Here is a 21,317-nt window from a genome sequence, read left to right as displayed (position 1 = left end):
AGTGCTCAAGTTTTTCCCTCCTGTCACTTTCACTTCTGATGTCCCTTTTTTGTGATGTGGTGAGGAGACGTCCTCTCCTCTGCCCCCTCTCTTTCGTCTCTTTTCCCTTAAAAGTTGTATAACTGACACACTTTTCCCTCTCCGCTGCCTCTGTGGCTCCACCCCTCGTTGTGAATCCAGGACACTCATTGGCAAGACCCAGATCCTTCAAATTTTAAATGTGGTACAGTTTATATTTGACCCAGATTTTACTACTTTTTATTTTTTTCTTAGGTTTGCATATTTAAAAAAAAATGCATTTTTCTCACTATGATTGGTTAGTTGTGGCTTTCACATGCGGATCTGCCAACTTTCCCTTCTCCCTGGCTCAATAGAGTAGCTTTTGCTTGCACTTCCATGTTCTATGTTTTGCTTTGATAGGTTGTAGCAGCTGCAGCATGTTTTCTATAATTCATGATTTTGCGCAAGAGTTCAAGAGTTTTAGTAAAGAGTTTACTGTAACTTTCATATAATCCAACATGTTCAAAAGTTTGAGATTGGTAAAATTTGTTAATATCTTAAGTCTGCTATGCTCACCAAGACAGCATTAATTAATTGATAAAAAAGAAAAAGAATTGGGGGGGAACCATGATACTTTTTTCAGGATTTTTTGATGAATGGGAAGTTCAAAAGAACAGCATTTATTTGAAATAGAAATATAAATGTATTGGCTCTCATTTTTTTAGCAATTGTCCTTGCTGAACACCAGTATTGATTTCTTTTTTTTTGTAAGTTTTTTTAGTCTTCCTGTCCCAAACTTTTGAACGGTAGCATACTGTGTGTGTGTATATATATATATATATATATATATATATATATATATATATATATATATATATATATATATATATATATACATATATATATATATATATATATATACATACATATATATATATATATACATATATATATATATATATATATATATATATATATATATATATATATACATATTCTGCTCTGGATTTCATTCCAGCCAACAGATCCAGTTCAGACATGCTGCATACTAGTTGAGTTTATAGGGAGCTGTGTTTGTTCAGCCCTGCCTCATTGTACATATCATGAGCCGAACCCTCAAATTATGAGCTTTTCATTAAAAACACTTTTGTGTTCTAGTTTTATGATATGTAGCTGTGGCTTAGGGATGGTTGTGTGTTAGCACAGGCTGTGGGTGTGTCGCTGAGTCCCTGAGGCTCATCTAGGCCCGTGTTCTCCAGAAAAAGCAGCCCCCCAATCAGATGCTCAGCAAATCTCCTCTTCTGCCTTATAAGGCCTGCTGCTGCTGCATGCCTGTTCAGGAGAGAAGCACTGAGCCTATTCAGAGTGCCTCAACAGATGTCGCAACTGTTCGCACTCTGTAACTAGCTTATGCTGATTTACTTTGGAGAACTAGCCGCACATGCCCTGGAATAGGTCTAGGAATTAGCTGCATGATTATGACAAAATGATGCAAACTTGGACGCCAGCTGCGACAAGGGGTATTAAAGGGGTATTTTTTTTACCTCCATTTTATTTTTCTGAAAAAAACATACATGTACAGTACTACCTTTAAATGTAGGGGAGGCAATTTTGAAGAGGCTAGCAATAGCAAGCTAGTTTTGAAAGCATTAGATCCCACCCTCCCTTTGGAGAGAGCGTCTCCAAAGCCACGTCTTCTTCAAAACATGAATGCACACAGCAGAGTCTGCAAAGCGTTATGAGACGAGAGACGGCGTTATATTACCTCATGTCTCAAAACACATGACAATAATAATGAACGTAAACCACTTAAAGAGCTCGGACTACCTGACTGCTGTAGATTCATTTTGTCGTTGACATAGAAACGCATAAATCTAAGTCCAAGCACGTGAACATCTCCGAGTAGAACATCAAGGGTTGCCATCTTGTAATTTTGGTTATGTCATGATGTGAATGCAGCATGAGCTGCTATTTGTTTGCGGCGCTCAGTGGCTATTTGTTTACAATTATTATTGTTGTTGCTATTATTATTTTTAGAAGTAGAATAGTAATATTTTTCTGTCATAATTTCTCTTAGTCAAACCGAACTTTTATTTTGACGGGTGGTAGTGAAGACCAAAAATGTAAAAAAAAAAGTGTTTCAAAGTGTAGTTGACAATGGTTTTGTTTTTATCAAATACAATTATGAAAATGTTAAGCGTTCTCTCAGATCAGTTCATGTATTTAAATCCTCAAATTGTGTATGAGACGCTTAAAACACCATGAAGGTCATGCGTACTTGAGTAAGTTATGTACGGTAGTCGACAAAATGGTGCAGCTCAGCACAACAGATAGGGTTATATATTTACATGCAGTATTTTTGTGCTTAAATATTCACAGACCATGTCGCGATTGGATTTATTTATTTATTTATTCATTATTTTGCGTGTTTTACCTTAAATTATAATCAGGACATAGTCTACCTTTATCTGCAGGAGGGATGGTGTCCAATGTATCCTCCTTTTGCAGCCACCTTCGTCCAGATTTTTTGCAAATTGAATATCTATCCTTGAGGACAACCATGCTTTTTTTTCTACAAGGTATTTTCATACTGCCAATAATTCGCTTTTCGTATTGTTATTTTTTTACTCGGTAATGGATATGATTTCAAAAGTAGCGAAGTAAAATACTTCGCAATAACAAAATGTACTTAAGTGAAAGTACAGATTTTAAAAAGTACACAAAATAAAACTTCTCAATTACGTATTGTGAGTAAATGTAATTTGTTACTTTCCACCTCTCTCTTAGTTAATGTTCATTTTAACATTTACTAATACATTATTTAAATAAAAAAAATATTTATGAATATATTAGTTGATGCACTGTGAATTAGCAGGAACAAACAATGAACAACAGTATTTTTATTAACTAACATTAACAAAGATATAATAAATAATGTCACAAATGTATTGCTCATTGTTAGTTAATTTTTGTTAATATATTAACTAATGTTAACAAACGAAACCTTATTGTAAAGTGTTACCCAAACATTTGATACAGTTTATGCTTATCGTATTAGAAAACCCTCTCTAAATATCATTAATTGTAGCTGGATTTCAAAGAGATAGTTACCGCAATTTAAAATGCTTTCATCATTTCCTCATCTTCCAAAACCACACTTACTTTCTTCTGTGGAACATAAAAGAAGATATTTTGAGTTCTCTTTTGTGTTCTGCAGATGTCTTAATTTGTAATCAGTGAAATTGCCTAGACCGGAGAATAATTCTCTTATTTTCAACATGTTTATACCTTGTTGATTGTAATGGAAGTGTTTTGGTTTTGTTCCTCACTCACTTATTAGCAAGATGATGTTACTGATAGGCCTATAGTCTGATTTAGATGGTTCTGATTGGTCAGTGCATTCATATGCGTAACTGACATTTGTGATTTGTAACAATACTCAGCCACAGCAAAGAAATAAGCAAATAATATTTTAATGCCTTGTCAAGTAGACCTAAATAAAAAGGGCTTGTGGCTTCTCATCTGAGGGGATGTGGCTGTTATATGAAAGCTGACTGAGTCCACCAAATATGTGCAGCCGAGATAAAACTAGCGTGATTACCTAGAACTGGTTTCAGGTTATAAGGTTTCAGCATAAATGAGAAGTATACACACAGCGATTAACAGGAAATGGGGGGTTATGTGTGTTGGTGAATCAGATTTATGTTACAAGAATGTGCGGCATGACCACAATTGCACCCTAGGCTTGTTTTTCTGAGATAAAGACTTGCCGTTAAAGCCAGTTTCCTCTTGTCGCAGATGCTGTTTTTCCAGTTTGTTGTGGTACTTTGATCGCTATATCACACAAAATAGACCCTTATACAGGCGCAGGCGTAAGCTACATGCATCATGTGTGGGTAAAAGGTTCCTGTGGTTCATCTGCAACAGTATTATAGTGATAAATTCCATCTTCAAAGTCACATTTTTAGATATATCACCCTGTGCAGGGCTCAGTGTTGATTCATGGCACACACTCGCCAGCCTGCCTGATGTCTTTTCCTGCAAGAACTTTTTTTTTTTTTTCATTTCTGTAGAAATTTTGGATAAAAAAGGGTTGGATGACAGCTTATAAATCATGAAAGAATAATATTAATGGGGCTATAAAATGTCTTTGGCTGCTCATAAACTCCATAAATGACACACTTGATTTGAAGGAATCTGCAGTGTTTGCCAACAGAGATAATAACCGTTGCATAAGTTTGTGAATCTGAAGCTGACTCCACCCTGTGTCTGAGAGTATGCGCCCTGCTGATCAGGAAGTGTCAGCCTGGCCTTGCAAGGTAAACTTTGTACCCAGGAAACGCTGTTTAAAGTGATGTCAGTGTGATGTCACTGCTGTATTTTTAGTCGCATATATAAACCAGTGTGTGTTCGCAACTCTGACTGCGAGAGTCACCTCGACAGTTGCACTCACTTCCTGTTAACTTCTTTTCTGTGTGTATACATGCAATTCAGTGACAATCACATGAATCGATAGTTAATAATTTAGCATATTTAAAATATGATGCCTCTAACTTTTGTTAAAGTAAAACTTTGAGAAATAATTTTTTTTTTTTAGTCAGGAAATAGGAAAAATTGGCTGATGAAAGAATCTTAATCTCCAAATAGCATTTTTTTATTGAAGGGCCAATTACAGTTGAAAACACAATTGTGGTCTCGTCTAGCCATTTGTTATCAAGTCAGAATTAATTAGACTAATAATTAATAATCATGGCTTAAGTTTTCAGAAAATAATCAGAACCAGAATGAGCTTTATTCGCCAACCTAAGGAGTTTCACACAAGGAATTTAATCAAATCTTGTTGGCGTCTAGAAACCCAAAGCCGCTAAAGCCACAAGTCTAACCATGTTCTGTTTCAAATTTGAGAATATCATCTCAAACTCTGCGTTTTCTAAAATAATCTGTAATGTTGTTGACCCTCCCATGCTGTGCTGTTGTGCTCCACTAGGGGGCAGTAAAATACTGTAGTACTATAGGTCACATGTCATCACACATCATGGCTATTGTCTGGCCTGATGTCTGCACCGGTCACCATTTTTCCACTGTAGTTTCTGCTAGCTTTTTCACAACAATAATGTTGAATGATGATTTATTTATAGTTTTATTGTTTTACATCATGCAGCCTGAGGCCAGAGTAGATTTCATTATGGTATTTCTGAGGAAGCCACTTTGCAAGTGTAGCTCCTCATATAGATATATTCCCCACTTAAGATGACGCCCGGGGGACTGGAGCAATTGTTCTGAAGTTGTCATTTATCATCTGTCACTGTCATTAATATTCAGCTTTACCTTTAATTATTTATGCTAATGGCATTTGTTACCAGGCAACACTGGGTTATGGGATTAGTGTTGGCTCTCTGTGGAAAGGGGCCACATGTGCCTCTTCTCCAGCAGTGGATCTCTTTCTCTGGTTGGTTTACAGACTGAGAAGGAAGGAGCAGCTGCATGAAACCTTCAGCCAGTATTTATCTTAAAACGGCATGCAACTCTGCTATTTTGGAATTTGTATACCTTGCTGCAGTCCACACTGGGTTGTCAAATGTGATGGACCATAGCAATTTTCAGATGTGTCCACTGCCTCCTAATGTTTTGTAATAGCCATGTCTGTGCCTGTGAAATGCGTAGGCGTTTACATGGTCTTCACGCTCTGCATGTTGCACTCAGATGTCCTTTCCAGTCAGCTGAAAGGCAAAGCGTTGTGGGCAGGCATGGCTAAAGTGGAACAGATGAAAATGTTGTTCCTAGGCAACCAGATAGCTGACGAATTAATCGCATCCAAAGTGGAGAGCAGGGATCTGTGCACCCTTAGTCTGCGCGGTAGCTGCTTTCTGTCAAGTTAACAGCGAAAACAGCTCTGATTGAAAGTTTAGATTACTTATTTTAATTTTAGCTTATTTTAAATGTGCACAGTCATATTCTAGGCCCAGGATACTCCTTTATTTGTATTGTTTGTACAAATAACATAATTACGATTAGGAATGTGTATAAACCCCTAACCTCAAGTGTGTTACACCTATAAATGTGACTTATCCTTTACTGTTTATTGTTTTGAGATTGAGAAGTGGGTTTCGAAGCTATCACACCTACCATTTTCATCTGGTGTGCAGTCAAAATGGCTGAAAATCCCATAGACTTGCATTGAAAGAGCAATGTGCGTCATATCAAGGGACCCAAATGTCAATGGCACAGCTGGTATTAAGATGCATATTGGTCTGAAGGGTCATACCCACAATACTAGCAGATTATGCAGGACTAGGAAGCAATATGCACCTCTGAAACAATGCAGGGAACACTGGCTCCTTCCGTATACACAAACAGAGGTGACTGAGCAACAGAAACTTTGCCCTTCCCCCCCCCACTGGATGAATAAAGCGTAGTCCAGGTGTTTCTCGTTCCACTCTGCATTTCAATTGTGATCAATAACACAGATGCTTGTTTGTGTTCCCTTCCCCAGGAGAGCTGCAGGAAGTGCCATGTGGTGTGGAAGGAGCACGCAGGGAAGACCTGCGAGCAGGTGATGGAGAGGGACGAGATCCGGCTACGGGTGGCCTTGTAAGTTGCCCGACTGAGAACTCTTAGCATAGAGCAAGCTTGTTAATAATGCATCCATGCACTATTGAGGGCACTCGGTTGTGTGTAGTGAACCACCTGGGAGATCATTAGCATTTGCCTGATGCTGAGTCAGCGGTCGGTTCCCCCGGGCCTTTCTCATGGCACACTAAAACACTCGCTGTATTTGACGGATTCCCCTGAGTGTTATGTTTGCAAATACACATCATCCAGAGCTGCCCCTGTGCACAGCAGGCATTCATGAGGAAGTGCACTGGAGCGCAAGTGTAAACTGAGGCAGCCTATCACTGTTGGTCAGTCTCTAAACTGGACAGGATGTGATCGCATGCTTTCCTTCCTGTCATTGGATGGGTCATACACATCACACATGGATCAACAAAGACTGTGTATCCTGTTTACCCCGACCCTTTTCTTTTGCCTACATTTATAGAGGCAGATAAAAAAAATTGAAAATATAACTGAGAGAATGAATTACATATGGTGTCACAATGGCTGATTGTGTTTTCATATCGATATGATACAGTGAGATAATCTATTATTGGTAAGCTTCAATGCTTGGTGTCTGCATGTAGCTAGTGAATAGCAGCGGTCTACTTAGGCAGGATCACTAGATGAAATGAAACGCATTAAGCTCATTTGTAGTGCTCCTCATAGGCAGCAATACAAACAGAGCTATTCATGTGAAGCACAAAATAGTTTAATGTTAGCATGTTGCTAAGTTAATTGTGCATTTGCATTTATTCATTTAGCTGATGCTTTTATCCAAAGCGACTTACAATTCCTATATATGTCAGAGGTCGCACGCCTCTGGAGCAAAGTATCTTGCTCAGGGACACATTGGTGTCTCCACATTGGATTCAAACCCAGGTCTCTCACACCAAAGGCATGTGTCTTATCCACTCCGCCATCACCACCCCACCATCAAAAATCATGTATTTTGGTGCTTTACAAAATACATAAATTCATTTATGAGAGTTTGCTTTCCCCAATGATGTTGTTGTTGTTTAATCTGGTGGGGAAAGAATTAAGAGTACATTTTCAATGTAACATTTTTTTTATTTAATTTTGAATGGATAAACTAGTACATTTATATTACCTTTCTTAGTAATGCTTTACAATAAGTCTCCATTTGTTAACATTAGTAAACTACATAAGTTAACGTACTAACAATGAAAAATACTTTTAAAACATTATTATTCATGGAGCCCTGCATATGACATGTGGACAAAAATATATATATATCATTGCCACAAACAGAATTTGTTCCCTAGTTTTAAGTAAATTGTTGGCACAATATAATAAATCCCTCGTTTTTGTAAATTGTTGGCACAATATAATAAATCCCTTATTTTAAGTAAATTGTTGGCACAATATAATAAATCCCTTGTTTTAAGTGAATCGCGCACACAATATAATAATTATTATTATGTGTATAAAATAATAATAATTATTATATAATTAAATATTATATAATGTAATAATAATTATTAAATGCTAATATAATAATAATTATATTGTGTGCACGATTTAGTAAAACGCGATAACTAATTATTAAATTGTGCGCATGATTTACTTGAAACAAGGGAACGAATTAGTAAAACAAAGCCAAGATTTACTCATTCGTAAATTAGTAATTCTCAGGAACGATTTGTTTAATTTGTGGCCACGATATACACATTTTTTACTGCTTGTTATTTGTAGGGCTCTGTAATTAGTATTATAAATCTTATTTAATGTTAATTTTAACATTTACTTGCACATTATTAAAATCAAAAGTTATTTTATATATATTATTATTACATTATTTAATAAACCTGAGCCAACATGAACTAACAATAACCAGGTACTTAAAGGGATACTCTTCTTTTTTTGGAAATTGGCTCATTTTACCACTCCCCCAGAGTTAAACAGTTGGGTTTTACCGCTTTCGAATGTATTCAGACGATTTTTTGATATTTAGAAGAATATCAGTGATCAGACAGTTTCTGGTCTCATTGACTTCCATAATATATTTATGGGACCAGAAACTGTCTGGTTACTGATATTCTTCTAAATATCAAAAAATTGGCTGAATGGATTCGAAAGAGGTAAAACTGTTTGACTCTGGGGGAGTGGTAAAGTGAACCTATTTCCAAAAAAAGTGGAGTATCCCTTTAACAAACATAAAAAAAATACTGCAACAAATGTATTGCTTGTAAGTGTTAGTTAACGCGTTTACTAAAATTAACTAATGGGAGCTTATTGTTAAGTGTTTGATGTATATATATTTTTTATTTATTTATTTATTTTTTTTACACTGAGCTTATAGCACTGTAAGAAAAAATGAAGTGGACGTCGAAGATCTCAAAAATTAAGTTTATTTACAGCATAGCAGTGGCAAGGCACACGAAGCACCTTGGGTTCACCGGCGTCAGAATGAACCCCGAACATTCAAATCTTCAACCTTTTAACCTGTTACTGTCCTCTTAATGTAAATGAAGTTGCTCTTGTCGTAACAGCTGTGTTCTGTCTTTGATCTTCTTTCAAATAAGAACGGCCAAATGTTTAAAGCAATACGGCCAAATGTTTAAGGTGATAACATCTCTTTGAAGCCCCCTAATCAAGATGGTTCTTGAATACCTGCTGTCCTTCCCACACTATAGGTGATGTGATTATTTTAAGATTGTAAGGAATTGATTCTATGATAAATAAGCTTTTAAGTGAAGGAACCTTTCAATATAATCTATATTGGAGTGGAAGTTGGATCGGAGCAGACTATAATTTCTTACAGCACTAATTAAAGCAACATTGTTTAGGTAGGCAGCTCTCGCTTAGGTTTTGAAACCGAGCTCTTGCATATAAACCTGAACACACATCATGTCATTTGTTTTATGGCAGTGAGGAGAAGATGACCGCTGCCCGTGTCAGGAAGTGCCACAAGTGTACCACAGGCCTGGTGAAGTCAGAGGGCTGCAACCGAATGTCGTGTCGCTGCGGCGCCTTCATGTGCTACCTCTGCCGCGACCCTATTAACGGCTACAACCACTTCTGCCAGCACGCTCGCTCGCCCGGTGCCCCCTGCCGGCACTGCAAGAAGTGCTCGCTGTGGACGGACCCCACGGTAAATCTCATACTTTAAACTTCAGCATCCACTTCTTTTCCTTTCATGAGATCATTGTAAAACAGCAAACACCTTTACTTTCTATACATCTGTTCGGTTTACAACAGGTTTAACATCCTCATGTAAAATATCTTCAAGCCCTTTGTTCACAACCCAGAGGGTATTTGCACTTTGGTATTAAATACTCCTATTACACAAAGCACTTCCTGCTCCTCATTTTTGAGCCTTATTTTGGAATGGGATTGTAGGTGTTAATTTTGCAATTCAAATCATTTATTTTACTCATGTACTTTTGACTTTTATTTGATTTAAAATTATTAGACAAAATCTTTAAATAGACATTACAATACGTTTACATTTTAATTGCATTATTTTTTAAATAATACCCTAAATGTTGTGATGCATATTGCATTGATAGTGCATCCATTGTAAGAGTAATTTGGTCTTGGGATAAACACCAGGTGATAAATGGTTTAATGGCTTTGTGTCAGCTTTCTATACAGGAGTTAATTTTAACATATGCTTCACTGACAGAGGTACACCAGTGAAACATGTTTGTTCTCATGTATGTTGATGGATTGGTAACTGTGGTATTCATGCATTACCATCATCATGCATTTGCCTCATTGCTTCTGCATCTTTATCACTCAGTACTATGATGACTAAAGCACAAATTGCTCATTCATTATTGACAACACACATGTTCTCATTAATTAATCATAAACATTTGTTATGGTACATTCATAGTAAATTGGTAAATGGAACAAATGTTATACAGTAGTTTAAGACATCCTCCTATCGCTTAATTTTATCGCCTACAATTTAGCTCAAAATGATTTGTAAAATGTATTATTCATAAAAAAAGTTATCTAGTAGAATGTCCAGACACATTTTCCACCCTTGCTTTAAAAAATGTTTCTGCTCAGGTAAATGCTCGTTCATGATACCTGCTTTGGGTACACCACACCGACAGTATCTAACGATTTAAAGAAACATCATGCATTTAGAACTTTTTTCAGTTGGTTACTTTTTAAAGGAGTAGTCCACTTTTAAAAAAAACTTTTGCTGATAATTTACTCACCCCCATGTCATCCAAGATGTCCATGTCTTTCTTTCTTCAGTCGAAAAGAAATTAAGGTTTTTGATGAAAACATTCCAGGATTTTTCTCCATATAATGCACTTTACTGGGAACCAAACGGTTCAAGGTCCAAAAGACAGTTTCAGTGCAGCTTTAAAGGGCTTTAAATGACACCAGACGATGAATAAGGGTCTTATCAAGCGAAATGATCGCTCATCAAAATGAACAAATCTTTTTTCCGAGTCATGACTCGAAGGGTCCTAGATAAGACCCTTATTCATCGTCTAGTGTCGTTTAAAGCCTTTTGAAGCTGCACTGAAACTCTCATTTGGTTCCCAGTAAAGTCCATTATATGGGGAAAATCCTGGAATGTTTTCATCAAAAACCTTAATTTCTTTTCGACTGAAGAAAGAATGACATGGACATCTTGGATGACATAGGAGTGAGTAAATTATCAGCAACATTTTTTTAAAAAAACTCCTTTAACTGGTTAACGTTGGTTACTTTTTTAGTTTAAAGTGATAGTTCACCCAAAAATGTCATTTACTCATCCTCATGCTGTTCCAAACCTGTATGAGGTTCTCTCTTCTGTTGAACACAAAAGAAGATATTTTAAAGAATGATGGTAACCAGACAAGTTACAAACATTCTTTAAATTATTCAACAGAAGAAATAAACTCACACAGGGTTGGAACAACTTAAGGGTGAGTTAGTAATAAATTAGTAATTTCAATTTTTGGGTGAACTATCCCTTTAAATATAATTCAGCGAAAATAAATATATATATATTGTATATTATATATTTGGGCTTTTAGTTGGGGACAAAAGGGGATCACCATAAAGGAAAGAGGTCCTCTTGATTTATAACACAACAAAATGAGTGTTTTTGGAATATGGAATAATGATCATTTTGCCTTGATTACCTTTTTCTAAATAATCATTGGAATCCAAAATCGCGCAATCGCTCAGCTCTACTCCACACCATAAAAGGAGGATGAGAAGCTTGCTTCATAAGTTCAGATTTGTGCATAATATATATGATAAGTTTGAATGTAGGGTAACTTAAATTGGATTTGAGAGCTAGATTTTGTACTTTTACCATCAAATTCTGCTAGTTGTCCATGGGAACAATAAAGTCACGGTTTGAAATGACGTAAGGATGTGTAGATGGCAATGGAATGGCCATTTTTGTCAACTGTATTGTTCTCATCATCGCTAAGCAGTGAGAATAATTGAGAAATCATTTTCCGGTTGATCCAGAAGTTTCACTAATTATCCGATTAAGGCATTTGAATCCTGTTTTTTGTGTGAAGAGAGCAGTCAGGGTGCCGTCCTGCTGACAGCCCGGGGGCTGCAATTACCCCACCATTCAGAGCTGTGCCTAATCACCTGGCACCGAACACCAGGCTAAGGGGTGAACTTGAGCTGTTTTGTGTTCGACCGATGAAGTGGACTCCTCCCAAGTTCATCTGATTTCCCGTATTTGCCAAGGTCTGACGTGGCCGTTGGCATGAGATTGTTTCTGGCGGGGTTCGCGGGTCTTTTCACATGATTGAACAGAAACCGGAGAGCCTGATTACTGTGCCTTTTTTTTTTTTTTTTGAAAGGCTTTTTTGTTTTCTCTTCTATTGTATCTCTTCTACCCCACCCACTCATTTTCTTTGTCTTTTTCAATCCACAGCAAGACGATGAGCGAATCATTCAGGAGATTCAAAAAGAAGGTGAAGCGGAGTTAAATAAGAAGACCAATCAGTCAGGTCAGTGTTCCTCAACTTGTAGTCATAACTTTAGTCAGCCACCTAAACCCAAATCCTGGTAATAAATATTTTCTATCCTCTCTCACAGAAAACACAGGGAAGCGAGTGGGTCCTCCCCCCGAGCCCATCCCAGCGAAGCGCCCTCGGGTCACGTTTCAGGTCCCCAACGCAGCTCCTCAGGCCGTACGCGCCCCTCTGCTCATCCCCCAGGTCATGTTGCCCGGGCCACAGCAGCATCTTTTCCTTCAGCCCATTCCAGCCCCCTACGTGCCGCCGTTGCCCAACCTCCCTCAAGTAAATTACAACCCACGTAACCTGAACTTTGACTTCAATATGCCTATGCACTATGGACCACCGCATCGCTTCTTTCAAAGACCTCTTTGAGGACACCATGGTACAGAGAGCCACATTCAAACTACTAAAAAAAAAAATTCCAAGATTCTGTCTTAACCGTTAGCCCTCGCTGTTGTTTTTTTTTCTACGTATTTTGTAACCAGAACCAAACTGATTTTTCTGGAGAGTTATAAGGACGCCTGTTGGCTTCTTTGTTGAAAGTCATTTTTTTGAACAACATACTGAGTGAATAATATCAACGCCTGTTAGTTTTCAGTTGAATAAAACAAAGTACTTGATTGAAATTTAAACATTGTTTGTTTGCGAAATCAGTCGATATGAGCCGCTCTCTGAGATTACAAATACATTTGGGGTTTGGCAGCAATTTCCACCATGAGGTCATCAGCTGAATTTAATGAATTCAATAAACCAGTTTAATATTTTACTTCTTTATTTTTATTTTTATTATTTTGACATCTTTACTCTTGGAACTACAAATGCCTATATTACATTATCATTTTGATGACTATTGATGCCATTTTCGATCTATAAATCAAACTTAATGTTTGTAGAGCCAGTTTGCTACTAAAGTTTTACATTACCATTCAAAAGTGTGGGGTCAGTCAATTTTTTAAAATAAATTATTAATTGTATACAGCAAGGATACAATTGGTCAAACATGATTTATATTTCAAATAAATGCTGTTCTTTTAACTTTCTGTTCATCAAGGATTCCTGAAGAAAATGTAAAAATTAGGATCTTCTTATCTGATTTGTATCTCATCAAAGTCGATGGAGGAACTGTAGATGTAAATGTGATGGTGGAGAATATTCTAATTGAATTAGATGATTTCTTTGTTTAAACTGTGAGCTTGACATGCTCTCTTCTGTCGAGTTATTTTTATAAACTTGATTATAAATTATATGATACATTTTCCAGATGAAATTTTCCAGTCAAATGTTTTCAGTATTCTGCTAAATTGATGTTAGCATGGTTTAGCATGTTGAGGTGTTGGTGACATTAGCAAAAGTAATGAGCAAAGAACATCCATAGTGTAGCGATCCGTGGTCCCTTTCAAACTAAGCACTTTATATTGGTCAGATTAGTGAATATATTTAATAAAGTTTTTACAGGCACTATCCATGTGGAACTACTAATCAGACGCTGATCATCTCACAAACTTATTCAGGAACTGTTGCTTTTGGCTTTTGTAATGGAGCTGCTCAATAATTTATCCCATAATGCCTGTGGAGCGGGTTGTTTATTGTGTTGTATTGCGTGACTCGTCCATTGGCGTGACTGCAGTGCAGTGAGACTCCTGCAGAGTCCGGTCCTCTTGCCCAGAGCTTTAACAAAGAGCCAGAGCTCTTGTCCATTGATGGAGCCCGCAGGATCCAGAGGTCCAGCTCTCCTCCCCACTGGCACCAGCCCCTCTGCCCCAGGCCTTATTCAGACCCCTCATGCCTCTTAAAGCACATTACTCACCCTCACAGAGAGCACAAGGCACTTACAGATGCCTTTTCTCTGTGAAATATAGGGGATGGTGGTGTGGAGACCATTGAGTGTTAGAGGAGTAGTTCACTTAAAAAAAACTTTTGCTGATAATTTACTCACCCCCCCATGTCATCCAAGATGTCCATGTCATTCTTTCTTCAGTCGAAAAGAAATTAAGGTTTTTGATGAAAACATTACAGGATTTTTCTCTATATAATGGACTTCAATGGGAACCAAACGGTTCAAGGTCCAAAAGACAGTTTCAGTGCAAACTGTTCAAAAGGCTTTAAACAATTCCAGACGATGAATAAGGGTCTAATCAAGCGAAACGATCGCTCATTTAAAAAAAAAAAAAAAAAAACTAAGTTCAAACTCGTTCATCAAAATCAACGAATCTTTTTCCGAGTCAGTTCGTTTGTTGAATCAACCAAATGACACAAAGAAAGATTTGTTCATTTTGATGAACGAGTTCGAACAGGACAGTCAAGAACGCGCATCGCAAAACAGAGCAAGGCGAGCATTTGAGCTTATAAAACTTAAACATTATTTTTTTTGTAAATGTGATTGGTTTCGCTTGATAAGACCCTTATTCATCGTCTTGAATCGTTTAAAGCCCTTTCAACAGTTTGCAATTTGCACTGAAACTGTCTTTTGGACCTTGAACCGTTTGGTTCCCAATGAAGTCTATTATATGGAGAAAAATCCTGGAATGTTTTCATCAAAAACCTTAATTTCTTTTCGACTGATGAAAGAATGACATGGACATCTTGGATGACATGGGGGTGAGTAAATTATCAGCAAAAGTTTTTTTAAAGTAAACTACTCCTTTAATCAAACTAGAAGAAATAACCAGCAGCCTGAGGTGTAACACAACCCTGAAAAGTTCAGAGATAATCTGGCCATCTTCACCCATCTGTTGTTGGTGATATATCTAAGGCACACCTGGCACGGTGCAGGCAAACGAGAAATGTCTTGAGCAAAGAAGGTCCATTGTCAATGTAGTGATGCATCAAGCGCCATTTTACTGAGGTCACTTCCAAACTAAGCAGTTTTGTATTGGTCAACGTGACAAATTTGCGTTCCAATTTTAACAAACTTGAATACGATGTGAACACGTCCTTCATGCAAAATACCCAATTGTGCACATTCCTATTCAGTTGACTGCATTTTGGCTGCTGAATTTCATCATACAAAGGTTAAAAGTGACCATAACCTTGCACAGAGCTTGTTACAGTCATACTGGTAGCTGAAAGCACTATCAAGTTTGTCAATTCTGTAGAAATCTTCCGATTTTTCTGTTTTTACAGGCACAATACATGTTGACCTGCTAATCGGACACTGGCCATCTGACAAAATTACTCGGGGACTGTTTCTTAAGGTGTCTCAGTTTGACATTGTAACCTCCTAATGGGTCAGCAGATGGAAGATCTTTAGGCCTGTAGGCCTACAGGTGTGAAGGGGTCGACCCTGGCAGCTTGAGCTTCCTGAAACTGGATCTGTTCCCCTGAATCTTCTGCTTTATGTTTCATGAAGTCACTGTCACAAGTCAATGCAAGTCTGCCAATATTCCTCGTCCTTTCATCAAGATATTATGAAGATATGATAATGTACTGATGATCTACAGAGGGATGGTCAGTGTATGTTATAATTGCTCATGTTAAGGTTTCCTTCTTTTGTGTTACTCAACCCCTGGCGTGAAGGGTTGGATTCGCAGTCACGAGAGCGTCATCATCCCCCGTTGGGATGCCCAAGGCGGTGGTCAAATATGATTTCTCGGGATCAGCAATGGTCATGTGACTGCTGGAGCTGAGTCCATGTCTTATGATATCAAACATTTGTTAGGAAGCATAAACAAGGAAGCTATTCTTATTCCTGTATTAGTCCACCCATGTTTTTTATCATCTGCCTTTAGTTGCAATCTCATAAAATGTCTGGCATTTGGGAAACAGTCGTTGGTGTTTTTTCAGCTCTTTTCTTCACAGACACGGCATCGTCTTTGTAATTCAGTGTTAAACCATTTTTGAAGTGTGCCTGTGATCATTTTCTGTATGCATTGTTGAGTGTGTTTCTTTTGCATTCAGCCGATCAGTAAAGCTTATTTTAGTAAGTGAACCTAATGTAGAGAGCTGAATTAGTTTGGAAATAATTTGGCATAGTTCAGTATTTTAGTCAGTAAGACTTTTCAATACTTCTATTCAGCAAGGTCACATTATATTGACCAAAAGGGACAGTAAATACATTTAGCCTATATTGTTACAAAATATTTATATCTCAAATAAGTGCTGCTCTTTTGAACTTCTTCAAAGAATCCTGAAAAAGAATATAGTAAGCTAAAGAAGAATATTAAACAGCATAACTGTTCTCTTTCATAGATTCACTCAATGCTGCGTAGCTTATGACGCAGTGGGACACACCCTCACCCTTATGACACACCCTCTGGGTGTGCCGATTGTCTGAATCACGCTTATAGAATCACGCTGATGGCGCAGGCGCGGCCTTTGACGCCTCTGCGTCATCATATTATAATAGTGCGCACGCCATCCGCTCCTCAGATTTCTCTGCCTTCACGAAGCGGCCATTTCGCCCTTCGACTTCGGTTTTTCTGAGCCCGTATCTATGGATTATCTCGACGGATTTCACCTGTTCATTTGCACTTCAGCGACTGCTTTCAGTGGAACCCTGTTCTCCTTGCGGTGAAGTGCTATGGAGTATCGTCGTTGCCCGCCGCCATGCGGTCGCTTCATCGCGAACGACGACCCGCACAGTTGTATTAAGTGTTTGGGTGTTTCGCATGCGTGCTAGGCTATTTTGGGAACTTCAAAATGCAAATTTTGTGATAACCTCCTTCTCAAAACTCTCCGCTCGCGTTTCGCGGTGTTTGAGAAGGAGTCATTCGTCCCCCCTCGTCGCGTTCTCGTTTGAATCCGCGACCTGGGGCTCGGATGTTGAGCTCGAGGATATGGAGTTTGAGCAGACGGGCCATGCCATTTCTTCCAGGCTTTGTGCCTAAGGTTTTATCCACAGCATTTTGTTCTCAGGTTGTAACCTTTGTTCTTTCCATCCTCCTCCTTTTGGGTCTGAAGAGGACAGAAAGCTTAACTTGCTTTGCCCGGTCCGGGCGTTGAAGATGTATGTGGATCGCTCCAGTGGCTGGAGGAAATCCAACCAGCTCTTGGTGTGTTTTGGTGCTGGCCGCCGTGGGCTTGCCGCATCGAAACAGAGAATCTCTCACTGGGTCACAGACACTACTTCTTTGGCTTATGAGGTGCGCGGTTTACCTTCACCTCTTAGCATCAGGGCACATTCCACCAGGGGCTGGCTTCCTCTCAAGCCCTTTTTAGAGGTGCTCTCCTGAAGGACATTTGTATGGCGGCAGGGTGGTCCTCTCCGCACACTTTTGTCAAATTCTACAATTTGGATCTCAATACGACTCCAGGTTCCCAGGTTTTGTCTGCTTGAACCAGTCGTACGTGTTTTCTGATATTGTTTTAGTTTCGGCAGCACTGTAGCTTGGCGAGTTTGGTATATCGTTCCCACTGTGTAATAAGCCACGCAGCGTTGAGTAAACATATGAAAGGGAACGTTTCTGGTTACTGGTGTAACCCATGTTCTCTAAATGGGGAACGAGACGGTGCGTTCGCTGCCAAGCTCCTTGCGTTTCCGACAGGTTCCTTTTCGGCAGAGAAATCTGAGGAGCAGATGGCGCACGCACTATTATAATATGATGACTCAGAGGCGTCAAAGGCCGCGCCTGCGCCATCAGCCAATAGGATTGGCGTGATTCTATAAGGGCTTCAGACAATCGGCACACCCAGAGGGCGTTCCCACTGCGTCATAAGTTATGCAGCATCTCGTTCCCTATTCAGAGAACAGAGACGTTTTCAACATTGATAATAAATGTTTCTTGAGCATCGTGTGACACTAGAATTTGAATTGCTTGCTTGACTGTATTTGATCAAAAAAAATTGACAGACCAATGTTGACATTTTTACACAAAACGAAATATTGAAAATTAAAATGTTAAATAGGTAAACTGTTGCAAGACGAGGTCATGTGACTAGTACAGTAACAGTTTGAAAGGAAGGATGTGTACAGGAAAGGAAGGAGTAGGTACAGTGGTATTACACTCAGCTCTTAAATACAAATAGCTTTAAATATCACCAACAAATGCAAATGCATGGAAACGTCATGACATTTCGCACAGCGCAAACATTGTTCTCTCTTTACACCGACCGTTACACTCACACACACACACACACACATCTGTGCAAAAGCTGCTGTGATGCGTTTATTCAAATACCCGTGTGACGTCTGTTTCTGAATTCAGCTTCTGATCTCGACCGCCACATAAGTCGATGAAAATGATGATTGTCTGTCTGCCCACCTGAAAAACTGCAGCTCCAGACCCCACCATCAATCAACCCCCACAACAGAGTCCCCTTAATTTTTCATGGTCTGAGTTGCCATGGAAACATTGGTCCTCATGTCAGTCAGACTAGATCATTTAACCCTTTAAGGGGTTTTTAAACTTCATTGAAAGCCTGAATGGGCGTCATCTTCAGCAGTCAGCCTGTATTTATCATCAGTCATCTAATTATACACTCATGAAGACTATAGTCTTCATAACTATTGTGTCTCCACAGAGCCGGCCCGAGGCATAAGCGAACTAAGCGGCCGCTTTAATCGGGGTTATTTTTTATTTTTATTTTTTTTAGATTACTTAAACAAGTGACATAAATCAATGAATGAATGAGCCGTTTCCACTGCCGGGCCGTGCTAGTGCGTGCTAGGGCCAGTCGCGTTTCCACTGTCACTTCCGGGGCTTGATCGGGGCTTCCTCAGGGCCAACGGCCAGGATTTCTGGCCCGTCGAATACCTTGGGCCAGAGCGGGCCAGCTCGTGCTAGAGGCGTGCTCAAGGTAAAAGGCGGAGTTTATCGGTGTTATGGAACGTTATGATCTGAAGCAAGATGCACATTTCACTTTTTATTAGGGGTGTCCATGTTTAAAATTGCATAACCGAGCGAAACCTTTTTGCTCGGTTAAGTGGCGTCAATACTTGCACAAAACTTTTGCGTTTTTTTTCTTCTGAATGTCAATAAAAAAATATTGTGAAATGACAGCGTTTCCATTAACGATGTTATGCGAAAACATCTTTTTTTTTTCTTTCGTGATAAGTCATTACAAAAATAATGGCAACGGACGTTGGTAGTCTATCACAGCCACCGCACTAGACATTATAGGCTATTATGGACGTGCATGCTGTTATCCAAGCATTAATGGCAGGGAAAGAGACAGTTCTCCCTCATTTCTGCTCCGCGGTCTTGATTGTGGCATTTCTTTGAGGTTTTGTCTAGTAGGCTATTGTATCTTTTATGAATTTTAAAAAAGAACTCTGCCTTGTATTATGTCCAAACGGTCTACTTTTTATGTTCATTCGTTTCCCCTTATTTAATTTTTATAATAATTTAATAAAAATTAAATAACCTTATTTAATTTTTTGCATTTTAAATAATAGAACATTTCTCAGTGATCGTCAATAAAAGAAAATTCAATTTTTCTCGGTTTAATGAAAACCAATAGGTCGTGATGGTAGTTTTAAGTGTAAGTTTCACGTTTGAGGGAGTTTAAACCGTGACATCTACGCTTTATCAACTGTTGAGTTCAAGGGTATTTTGGACGGGGTTTTATTGCAGGTTTGGCTTTATTTGTTGGAAAAATAAATATAGAAATATAATTTCACACAAGAGGGCAGTATAGCCCTATTTATGGTTTTGAGTTTAACTAAACCGTGACATCTACACATTTTCCAAAGTGGACCAACATGATTATTTCACGTCTTGTCGTGATACGGGTTGGGCACTGAAGTTACAGGAGTTTCTTCCCGTTGCTAAGCAACGGAACTAGGTCGAGTATTTAAAAGGTTATGGTTAACACCGTTAACGTCAATGTAATACGTTGTTTTAGCGTAACTTTTGCTTAAACGAGGAGCTGGGGGACGCCCAAGAAAACATTTTACTCATTAGGCTGCTTCATTAAAAATGTGACATTTAGACGTTTTCTTCGGCGTGGATCCAGGCAAAAGAATCCTTTTCACCTTGAAAATAATAAATGTTTTTTTTTTTTTTTTTTTTTTTTTTGCATTTTAAATAATAGAACATTTCTCAGTGATCGTAAATAAAACAAAATTCCATTTTTTCGGTTAAATGAAAACCTGACATCTACACATTTTCCATAATGGAATATTTAGGCTGCTTCATTAAAAATGTGACATTTAGACGTTTTCTTCGGCGTGGATCCAGGCAAATGAATCCTTTTCACCTTGAAAATAATAATAAAAATTTTTTTTTTTGCTTTTTAAATAATAGAACATTTCTCAGTGATCATAAATAAAACAAAATTCCATTTTTCTCGGTTTAATGAAAACCGATAGTTCGTTATGGCAGAGGCGAATAAACATCTGGATAGATGGCCATGAGACATAGACCTGAGTGCAACAATGGAGGCCTAGACCCTTCCAGAGCTGAGATATCAAAACTCAAAATTTAGACCCGAAAAAAAAAACGACAGTGTTACCCCTTATGTTTTTTTTTTTTGGGTGAAAAATTAAGTATCCCCAATCTTCTCAAAACTCTGGATTCTGATAGAGGGCCATGAGACTTAGACCTGAGTGCAAAAATGGAGGCTCTAGACCCTTGCAGAGCTGAGTAACGAAATTTAAAATTTCGACCAGAAAAAAAAAACGACAGTGTTACCCCTTACGTTTTTTTTTTGGGTCGAAAAATTAAGTATCCCCAATCTTCTCAAAACTCTGGATTCTGATAGAGGGCCATGAGACATAGACCTGAGTGCAACAATGGAGGCACTAGACCCTTCCAGAGCTGAGATATCGAAAATCAAAATTTCGACCCGAAAAAAAAAAACAAGTGTTACCCCTTACGTTTT

At 38.3% G+C, this 21,317-nt stretch overlaps 1 protein-coding gene across 2 annotated transcripts in view; it reads left to right on the top strand.

Moving 5' to 3' along the window:
• The window catches only part of rnf216 (ring finger protein 216), a 29,342-nt gene extending 16,019 nt beyond the window's left edge, over positions 1-13,323 (top strand). For both annotated transcript variants that reach the window (XM_039686717.2, XM_089128730.1), the window contains exons 14-17: positions 6,494-6,591; positions 9,487-9,709; positions 12,470-12,545; positions 12,634-13,323. In XM_039686717.2, coding sequence (XP_039542651.2) covers positions 6,494-6,591; positions 9,487-9,709; positions 12,470-12,545; positions 12,634-12,929 — 693 coding nt within the window. In that variant the 3' untranslated portion in view covers positions 12,930-13,323. The remainder of the gene's footprint in view (positions 1-6,493; positions 6,592-9,486; positions 9,710-12,469; positions 12,546-12,633) is intronic.
• Positions 13,324-21,317: the final 7,994 nt, after the last annotated feature.

The sequence above is a fragment of the Pimephales promelas genome, chromosome 3 (genome assembly GCF_988280905.1).
Source record: "Pimephales promelas chromosome 3, fPimPro1.hap1.1, whole genome shotgun sequence".
Lineage (NCBI taxonomy): Eukaryota > Metazoa > Chordata > Actinopteri > Cypriniformes > Leuciscidae > Pimephales > Pimephales promelas.
This window is presented reverse-complemented; position numbering and strand designations above follow the sequence as displayed.